This window comes from Thunnus thynnus, chromosome 7, assembly GCF_963924715.1.
Source record: "Thunnus thynnus chromosome 7, fThuThy2.1, whole genome shotgun sequence".
NCBI lineage: Eukaryota > Metazoa > Chordata > Actinopteri > Scombriformes > Scombridae > Thunnus > Thunnus thynnus.
In genome coordinates, this window is record NC_089523.1 from 24,406,010 (window position 1) to 24,416,858 (window position 10,849).

Below are 10,849 nucleotides of genomic sequence, written 5' to 3' on the forward strand. Positions count from 1 at the left end.
GGGCTCAACACCTCCCTCTGCAACTGGTTGCTGGACTTCCTTAGTGAAAGGCCACAAGCAGTACGAGTCGGCAACAACACCTCGAGCAGCATCACACTCAGCACAGGGCCCCCCCAAGGCTGTGTGCTCAGTCCCCTGCTCTTCACCCTGCTGACTCATGACTGCACACCAACCTGCAGCTCAAATCACATGGTGAAGTTCGCGGACGATACAACTCTGGTGGGTCTCATTACCAAGGATGATGAGACCCACTACAGGAAGGAGGTCAAACTTCTGACCACGTGGTGCAAAGACAACAACCTCCTGCTAAACGTCAGCAAGACAAAGAGATAGTTGTTGACTTCCGGAGAGGCCACACTCAACACCCTCCACTGACCATCAATGGTGGAGAGAGTGAGAGAGTGAGCAGCACCAAATTCCTGGGGGTGCACATCAGTGAGGACCTATCCTGGACCACCAACACTGCATCACTGGCGAAGACAGCACAGCGGCGCCTCTACTTCCTCCACAAACTTAAGCAAGCGGGAGCTCCCCCTCCCATCATGTGCACTTTCTACCGGGGCACCATTGAGAGCATATTGTCCAGCTGTATCGCTGTGTGGGGTGGGAGCTGCACCATCCAGAACTGGAAAACCCTGCAGCGCATCGTGAACACAGCTGGAAGGATCATTGGTGCCCCACTCCCCTTCCTGCAAGACATTTATAACACCCATCTCACCCGCAAAGCGACCATGATTGTGTGCGACGCCAGCCACCCTGCACACAGTCTGTTCAGCCTCCTGCCATCAGGGAGAAGGTACCAAAGCCTCCGTGCCCGCTCCACCAGACTCACTAACTGCTTCATACACCAGGCTGTCGGGAAGCTGAACTCTCTCCCCACCCTCCCACTCCCTCCTGGACACCCTGGACTCTGAACCCTGACCTTCAGAAACGGACTGTCTTTTGCACTACCACTGCACAATATCATGCTGCTGCACTATTTGCACTACAGGACAATATATATTTTATTTTTTTATTTTATTTATTATTATAGCATAGTCTTTATTTTAGTATAAGTCTATTTGTTGTGCACTTTTTTGTCTTACTTGTCTTACTTTAATGTTGCCACCATGGGATACTGAGAAACGTTTTCTCGATTCTTCTGTATGTTTGGCACATGTAGAGAATTGACAAATAAAAATCTTGAATCTTGAATCTTGAATATTTCATCCTGTATATTTTGACCTTAACTTCTTCCTCCACATGGTTGCTGTGGTTATTGATGGTCCTGCTCAGCTGTGTGGATCTAGGCGTGTACAAGCTGTGTGAAGACGGGAGCTACAACCTACAACTTAGTGTGACCCCTGCACTTTTATAAGTGGGAAGTGAGAAATTTTCATTATATTCGTATTTCATTGTTAGAGTGTTGAGGTAAAGGAAAAAGAACATGCACCAGCTATATGCTGACAATCTCTATAAAAACATTTATTTGTTGTTACAAAATAAAAATGGTATCAAGCAAACTACATAGTTCACTCACTGTTCAGTGTGAGACTTCAGTAATAGTGATTGGAGTAAAGTCAATGCCAGTAATCCAAGTAGTATGTAACCTAAAACCCCAAGCTAACTAAAATACATGGTATTTACAGATAGATAGATAAAGTAAAAGACTTTATTAATCCCAAATGGAAATTACACAGTGGTACAGCAGCCACTTAATATAAATCAGAAAGAACAAAAATGGGCTGAGTAAAAAAAAAAAAAAAAAAAGATGCTAAATTATTATCACAAAATAAGCTAACTTAAATATAAAAATAAATAGTGGCATTAGTAATTTGATTTGTTGGAAAATAACACAAGAAACCAGCATACAATGAAATTATAGGGAACAACTTATTAAAAATTATTATTTTCCCCCAAAACAAATAAATGCATCATTTTATAACTAAGTGTATGACATGCATGCATAAAAATGTACAATCAAAGAATAATTATGTAGTATATTGATATCTGTTCTGTATAGTTTCCCTGTCATAGAAAGTGCAAATATAAAAACTGCACAGAAATGGTATTATTCAAATTCATAGTTAAATTATGACAAAGAAAGTACACATTTTCACACATAATTTGAATATTTGGGTCCCCAAGGGTGACAACGCCTTACAGGATTGTTTTAATTATTTCTTATGGTTGAGATATTTATTTATAAATGTTTTATAGTTTGTAAATCTTCAGATTATTATGAAACTTAATCATTTGTTGTATTTCTATATAAAGAAAATATTTTAAACATGACAAATACATCTTTTGTCATTTGTATATTTTATTTAAGAGCTGTGTCAAAACTAAATCAGTCAGTTTAAAAAGCAGTCCTGCGGTTTGCCTCTGACACGTGGTTTGACCTTGTTTGTGCAGCAGAGGAAAGTTTTCCCAATGTAGACCCTGAGACTCTGATCCCGAAAACCGTAGATGAGCGGGCTGAGAAAGCGTGGAATGAGGATGAAACAGAAGTAATTGAAAAAGGCGATGTCTTCTGGTAGCCAGTTGGCATGCAGCACTATGAGAGTTTCAGTGATGGGGAGAGTGTAGGCCAACATGCACAGCAACAGCTGAAAGCCATGCAGCAGCACAGTGTGCATGGCTTTGCTCACAGACACTCGGTCTTGTCTCATCTTCCTGGTTTCCAACAGGATTCTCATGTATGTGAAGAGGATGATGACAGCCACAACTGCAAAGAAGAGCACACTCACAGCAACTTTGATTAATGTCTGGATTGGAGATAAGTTGATGACGACAGGTTTACAAAGCACAGGGGTAGAGAAGACATCCACAGCAGGGTAATGTTTCCCGATGGAGTGGTCAATGACAGGGGAGATACAGCTGATGAGCCACAGAGACAGTATAATGATCCAGATGCGGTCTGAGTGCCAGGTGGCCGGGCACTGCAGAGGATAGATGATGGCAACGTATCGCTCCAGTGACATGGTGGCCAGGATTAAGGGTGTGTTCTGGAAAGTGACTGTAGATATGAACAGCAGAGGAACACAGTAGACAATGGCAAATTTTACCTGGCCCATGACAAAGAGGAAGAGCAAGACAGAGGACAGGAGCTGAAGGGTGTCATTGACTAGCATGTAGGCAAACAGGATGTAGCGTGAGGTGTCCAGAAACTGCCTGTGAGATGCAAAGATGTGAAGCATGAGGACAATGAAGAAGAGGAAGACGCAGAAGAAGGGGATAACCACACACACTTTGATTATCACAGACAGGCTTTTGTGGGATGCTGCATTGAGTGGAAATTCAGTCAGATTCTGCATTTTTTCATGTGCACGTGGACTGGAGCAAACCTGTTAAAGAGATAAATCACTTAAAGGCCTTTGTACATACTGAGAAATTTAAAATAAATACACAGTTATTATCTAAATAGGATTAAAATAAAGATTAAAGAGCAGCATACTGTCTATAAATGCTTAACAATTGAGAGACAAACACCAATTTTGTCAAGAAAAAATACCTTGTCTTTCCTCATTAACCCTTTTAAAGAGACTATTTGCACTTTTAACAATTTATACATTTCCACATTCAGAATTAATGATCACTCACCTAAGAATATTTTCATCAGTCAGATGAACTGACCGAGCTTTATACTTATCATACAATGTTTCAACAAGAAACATCTCTGGGATGATCCTCCCCTTATCTGATGTGTTTGGTCTGGTTCCAGTATGTTTGATTCAGGCATGATTCCTCCAGAGATACATTAATTCCATGCTATCGTCATGAAGCATTATTTTTCTCATTAGCAACACATTTCAGTAGGGAGATGGGGCTAATGGGTTAATAATGAAGCTAATGTGTAGTACATGTAGAGACAGTATTGATGTGGTTTACCAGACAATCAAACAGGCAGTCAAGTCAATGATGTATAGCATAAGAATGATACAAAAAAGAACATTTTCCATCTGAGTACAACAATGAAAAATCTTCCATGTGACGTTCCACTGACCAGCAAACAGTAAGAACCAGGAACAAAAACCCAGGCAAAAGCTTTATTTCTCATATTTATTTTTTTCCTAACATCTAATAATCCCATATTCATGCACAATCACAGTGTATTCTTTGCACCATGGCTTGAGTAATTTTATTTGATGCTACCGGTAGTTACTTTGCATATTCAGATTATACACACAAAAAAATTATGTGGTTATAATATATGCATTTTATCGATTAAAGCAAAGAAAAGTGTATGAAGTAGTTAAATCTAGTTGCAGCTTGACCAGCTGCAACATTAAAATGCTGCTTACACGATGCATCGATTACAATAATCCAATAATCAAATTATCAATGACAATCCACATGTCCCATGTCTACTACTACTATTGTCATTATTAGTCATATTACTGTAGGTATGTCAATGAATGAATGAACATATTGCATCCTGTATGTTTTGACCTTAACTTCTCCCTCCACATGGTTGACGTGGTTACTGATGGTCCTGCTCAGCTGTGTGGATCTAGGCATGTACAAGTTGTGTGAAGACGGGAGCTACAACCTACAAGTTAGTGTGACCCCTGCACTTTTATAAGTGGGAAGTGAGAAATTTTCATTATATTCGTATTTCATTGTTAGAGTGTTGAGGCAAAATAAAAATGGTATCAAGCAAACTACATAGTTCACTCACTGTTCAGTGTGAGACTTCCGTAATAGTGGTTGGAGTAAAGTCAATGCCAGTAATCCAAGTAGTATGTAACCTAAAACCTCAAGCTAACTGAAATACATGGGTACAGTTTTTCAGACAGAATTGGCCAAATACTTTGAAGTTGTCCAGTAACTTATACCAAAATGTGGTTTATGGGTAGACAGTTACTAAAGCTGGTGGTAGGCTGTCAGTTCTGTGTGCATTGTGCTTGTGCCAAAGAAGACCACACGCGCACACACACACACACACACACACACACACACACACACACACACACACACAGACATCTGTAATGTTAAAGGAAATCACAAATTCTATTCTATAATGTTATTAGGACCCATGAGATGCATACATTTAAATGATCCTGACTGCATTCTCTCTCTCTTTGTAGTATTACAGTTATGCACCTGTTTGGTTGTAAATTTAGCTTCAAGACAGAGCAAAGACACCATCACAAAAAACTTTACTCTGGTCCATGGTTAGTTTTAGACTCCCTAATTTATGTATTCCACCTTGCGCAATTTGTGCATTAATATCTGTTCATGTTTCTCTCTTTCACTAAATCAACCAATCTTACTGTGGAGGACTGGAGGTTATGGTCATAATGTCTTGATCTCTCCTGATTGTTGACAAGGAAACATGTACACCAACATCCTGGAGAGCATTCTTGACTTGCTGTGCAGTCATGAAGGGGGTTTCTGACCGGAGGAATGTACCGCCTGTAAAACCTAACATTTCATTTTCCTTCTAGTTAATATTATCCCAATAGGTTTTGACAGTATAAGTCAAATATGAGCTAATGATGTTTGTCATTTCTGTGTCAGAAAAATGAGATCCAAATGAGGTTTACTATTTGATTTGGATGCAGGACTCCCAGCTGTGAATCAGAAAATGTGACCACATCCTGTTAAAACCTCCACATCTGCTGTCATCATCATTTCTAAAAGCTTGTTCAATTATTATTCACTGTCTGTGAAACAACTCCAGGATTTGTCACCGATCGGTCTTGTGTCTCTGCTATTAGGAGAGATTCAAGTTTTTCTCCAACTAAAACAAAGCTGTGGATTAGTGTGGATTTTTCCTTTATTTCTCCATAGACTGTCTCCCTACAGAGAGGTACAGAGCTGTTTCTGGCGCTTTTTCACTACTAGACTGATTATTTACACTTCTGGCATGCAAATGACAAGGAATGCTATCTCTTATCCAAAATCTCTGCATGCCTGTCACTCACCGTTTGATGTCCTCCAGTCTCTCCACCTCGTGGTCAATATAAGTTCTCAAGTAATTGATCAGCTTCCGTTCAACACTGATCGCCTGCTTTACGTTCAGCAGCGACGTATACATTTCACCTACACAAACGGGGATCACAGCTGAAGCCAGGAGACCCCAATTTATGTAAACACATGCAATGCACTTCATCTCCAAGACAGAGAATAAAGCTGGCGTTACTCCAGCAGCTACTGACTGTTTCCTCTCAGTGTACTGAACAGCACTGAGGATCTTCAGGGTTTGCGCCTCCTGGCTCTCCCCTGATTCACAAACGTGCCTCTACAGTCCTCTCTGGGATCTCCTTCAGGTCTGAGACATGGGACAGACCTGCAGCCTGCATTCAAAGCACCAGCACTTTCACATTACTGCGCGCACGTGACAGCTTTATTAGCTCAATAATCACAAAAATAGGCTGCGTAAAAGTTTATTGAGTTTGTGTCCAGCGCCAGTTTGTGATTAAACCAGCTGCACGTTCAGTTTGTGCTTGGCTGCATGCAAATTGATTATACCACGGTATCATCATTCATTTACTTTAAAAAAAAAGTTTTTAAAAAAAAATTAGGCTAAATCTTATGTGTATTTCATGTTAAATCTTTAATCAAATACTTGTGCATATTGGTATTGAGTTTGGAGTTGTAGCGACACCTGCAGGTTGATGTTATGCACAACAAGCTGCAGTAATAAAACTGCACAGTTCAGATATTTCAGCATTTGACTGAGAAAGAGAGAGAGCAGTAAATTATCGCTATATAGTGTTATTTCATACTATTATATGTGCTATTTAAACAGTAGTAGATAGATAGATAAAGTAAAAGATAGATAGAGTACTTTATTAATCCCAAATGGAAATTACACAGTGGTACAGCAGCCACTTAATATAAATCAGAAAAAACAAAAATGATGGGCTGAGTAAAAAAAAAAAAAAAAAAGCTAAATTATTATCATCACAAAATAAGCTTACTTAAATATAAAAATAAATAGTGGCATTAGTAATTTGATTTGAAAATAACACAATAAACCAGTATACAATGACTTTATAGGGAACAACTTATTAAAAATTATTATTTTCCCCCAAAACAAATAAATGCATCATTTTATAGCTAAGTGTATGACATGCATGCATAAAAAAGTACAATAAAAGAATAATTATGTAGTATATTGATATCTGTTCTGTATAGTTTCCCTGTCATAGAATGTGCAAATATAAAAACTGTACAGAAATGGTATTATTCAAATTCATAGTTAAATTATGACAAAGAAAGTACACATTTTCACACATAATTTGAATATTTGGGTCTGTAAAAGAAAACTGAATAATACGTTATCATTTGATATCTTGAATATATCATACATGTTTCAGATAGTGTTTAAGTTCAGTTTAGTGTTAGTTCGTGTTTCACACATGATCTAAATTCCTCTGTGCTATGTCTATTCTAAACTTAGTTCTTTGCTGTGTAAGATGAGGCAGTTGTGTGTTTAACAGTTAAGTTTATTCTGTTATACCCTTACCTGAGCCAGTGATAAGATAAACTGTAGTTATGTAGATGTTTATGTGTAAAACTGATAAGCTTTAGAGGATAGTGTGGTTTGTACTTAATTTAATATAGTAGTAATGTTGTTTTGTGATGCTACTTGGTGCATGCTTATGTACTGTCATATATGGTCGTGAGGAAAGACTGTTCCTAGGTTAGCTGAACTTTTGACTTATGTTTCTATCTGAGGGTTGGTTGCTGACCTATAAGGTTAGTAAACAGATGTCTTAAATTCTGTACGAGTATTTAAGGGACTGGTTGAGTGCAAACCTTTCAGACAAAGAAAAGATAGCTAGGTGGTATGTATCTTTGTCTCCAGAACTATGATGCATTATACTTCTGATTGTATTATTTGATTACATTATTTCATAACCTGACAATGCTCTCTTTGTGTGTTTATTGAGTGATCAGCAATTTCCCATTACAGGTCCCCAAGGGTGACAACGCCTTACAGGATTGTTTTAATTGAGACCTGTAACACAGTCTGACAAAAATCAAATATGATAACTATATGTATACACATTCAATTCATACATGATTTACATCCAAATATTACAATGCTTATCTGCAAGTAGGGCTTGAAATACAAAGCACAGATTGTCTGATTTCTGAGTTTTTGTCTTTTAAATATTTGTACATATAGAGCCTAATAAAGGTAAGTGGCAGGAGGCCAGAAGCATTTTGAGTCAGCCTCCCTGCAACTCAGTCACACAGTTCATCATAAATCTTGTGTGATCAGCACTGCAGCCAGAATTGGAGACTGAATCTAAACTTTACTGTAGTTTACTGTAGAGCACCTTGAATTAACTCTCTCCTTATTGATGATACTGGGTCAGATGTACGGTCATGGCCTGGTTTATATTTAACTGAGGTAGATCTATAAAACTGTTGAACTTGTCTCTAAAAACGGTGCCAATGTGTAAATAAAAGAAAGGGGTTATGATTGCTCTCTGAGGGCAGCAGAGGTTAAAAGAGTTTTATTCAATTAATGAGAAATTCTTGTTTAGAGTTTTTGATTTTTTTTTCAGCATTTATAAATGTTTTATAGTTTGTAAATCTTCAGATTATTATGAAACTTAATCATTTGTTGTATTTGTATATAAAGAAAATATTTTAAACATGACAAATACATCTTTTGTCATTTGTATATTTTATTTAAGAGCTGTGTCAAAACTAAATCAGTCAGTTTAAAAAGCAGTCCTGCGGTTTGCCTCTGACACGTGATTTGACCTTGTTTGTGCAGCAGAGGAAAGTTTTCCCAATGTAGACCCTGAGACTCTGATCCCGAAAACCGTAGATGAGCGGGCTGAGAAAGCGTGGAATGAGGATGAAACAGAAGTAATTGAAAAAGGCGATGTCTTCTGGTAGCCAGTTGGCATGCAGCACTATGAGATTTTCAGTGATGGGGAGAGTGTAAGCCAACATGCACAGCAACAGCTGAAAGCCGTGCAGCAGCACAGTGTGCATGGCTTTGCTCACAGACACTCGGTCTTGTCTCATCTTCCTGGTTTCCAGCAGGATTCTCACATATGTGAAGAGGATGATGACAGCCACAACTGCAAAGAAGAGCACACTCGCAGCTGCTCTGATTAATGTCTGGATTGGAGATGAGTTGATGACGACATTTTTACAAAGCACAGGTGTAGAGAAGGCATCCACAGCAGGGTAACGTTTCCCGATGGAGTACTCAATGACAGGGGAGATACAGCTGATGAGCCACAGAGACAGTATAATGATCCAGATGCGGTCTGAGCGCCAGGTGGCCGGGCACTGGAGAGGATAGATGATGGCAACGTATCGCTCCAGTGACATGGTGGCCAGGATTAAGGGTGTGTTCTGGAAAGTGACTGTGGATATGAACAGCAGAGGAACACAGTAGACAATGGCAAATTTTACCTGGCCCATGACAAAGAGGAAGAGCAACACAGAGGACAGGAGCTGAACGGTGTCATTGACTAGCATGTAGGCAAACAGGATGTAGCGTGAGGTGTCCAGAAACTGCCTGTGAGATGCAAAGATGTGAAGCATGAGGACAATGCAGCAGAGGAAGACGCAGAAGAAGGGGATAACCACACACACTTTGATTATCACAGACAGGCTTTTGTGGGATGTTGCATTGAGTGGAAATTCAGTCAGATTCTGCATTTTTTCATGTGCACGTGGACTGGAGCAAACCTGTTAAAGAGAGAAATAACTTGAGGCCTTTGTACATACTGAGAAATTTAAAATAAATACACAGTTATTATCTAAATAGGATTAAAATACAGATTAAAGAGCAGCATACTGTCTATAAATGCTTAACAATTGAGAGACAAACACCAATTTTGTCAAGAAAAAATACCTTGTCTTTCCTCATTAACCCTTTTAAAGAGACTATTTGCACTTTTAACAATTTATACATTTCCACATTCAGAATTAATGATCACTCACCTAAGAATGTTTTCATCAGTCAGATGAACTGACCGAGCTTTATACTTATCATACAATGTTTCTTCAACGAGAAACATCTCTGGGATGATCCTCTCCTTATCTGATGTGTTTGGTCTGGTTCCAGTATGTTTGATTCAGGCATGATTCCTCCAGAGATACATTAATTCCATGCTATCGTCATGAAGCATTATTTTTCTCATTAGCAACACATTTCAGTAGGGAGATGGGGCTAATGGGTTAATAATGAAGCTAATGTGTAGTACATGTAGAGACAGTATTGATGTGGTTTACCAGACAATCAAACAGGCAGTCAAGTCAATGATGTATAGCATAAGAATGATAGAAAAAAGAACATTTTCCATCTGAGTACAACAATAAAAAATCTTCCATGTGACGTTCCACTGACCAGCAAACAGTAAGAACCAGGAACAAAAACCCAGGCAAAAGCATAATTTTTCATATTTCAGTAATAGTGGTTGGAGTAAAGTCAATGCCAGTAATCCAAGTAGTATGTAACCTAAAACCTCAAGCTAACTAAAATACATGGGTACAGTGTTTCAGACAGAATTGGCCAAACACTTTGAAGTTGTCCAGTAACTTATACCAAAATGTGGTTGTCTTTATGGTTTTCAGTTTATGGGTAGACAGTTGCTAAAGCTGGTGGTAGGCTGTCAGTTCTGTGTACATTGTGCTTGTGCCAAAGAAGACCACACGCGCACACACAGACACACGCACACACACACACACACACACACACACATTTGTAATGTTAAAGGAAATCACAAATTCTATTCTATAATGTTATTAGGACCCATGAGATGCATACATTTAAATGATCCTAACTGCATTCTCTCTCTCTTTGTAGTATTACAGTTATACACCTGTTTGGTTGTAAATTTAGCTTCAAGACAGAACAAAGACACCATCACAAAAAACTTTA

At 38.7% G+C, this 10,849-nt stretch overlaps 2 protein-coding genes across 2 annotated transcripts; both read right to left on the reverse strand.

The window, feature by feature from the left end:
• Positions 1-1,483: 1,483 nt before the first annotated feature.
• On the reverse strand, positions 1,484-3,514 carry LOC137186758 (odorant receptor 131-2-like). Its single transcript, XM_067595808.1, has one exon. It carries the CDS (start codon positions 3,294-3,296, stop codon positions 2,334-2,336), a length of 963 nt encoding a protein of 320 aa, XP_067451909.1. The 5' UTR covers positions 3,297-3,514; the 3' UTR covers positions 1,484-2,333.
• A 5,147-nt stretch (positions 3,515-8,661) lies between these two features.
• On the reverse strand, positions 8,662-9,666 carry LOC137186880 (odorant receptor 131-2-like). Its single transcript, XM_067595911.1, has one exon. It carries the CDS (start codon positions 9,622-9,624, stop codon positions 8,662-8,664), a length of 963 nt encoding a protein of 320 aa, XP_067452012.1. The 5' UTR covers positions 9,625-9,666.
• Positions 9,667-10,849: the final 1,183 nt, after the last annotated feature.

Coding starts and splice junctions, on each gene's coding strand:
- LOC137186758 (XM_067595808.1), bottom strand. CDS start 3,296: ATGCAGAATCTGACTGAATTTCCACTCAATGCAGCATCCCACAAAAGC.
- LOC137186880 (XM_067595911.1), bottom strand. CDS start 9,624: ATGCAGAATCTGACTGAATTTCCACTCAATGCAACATCCCACAAAAGC.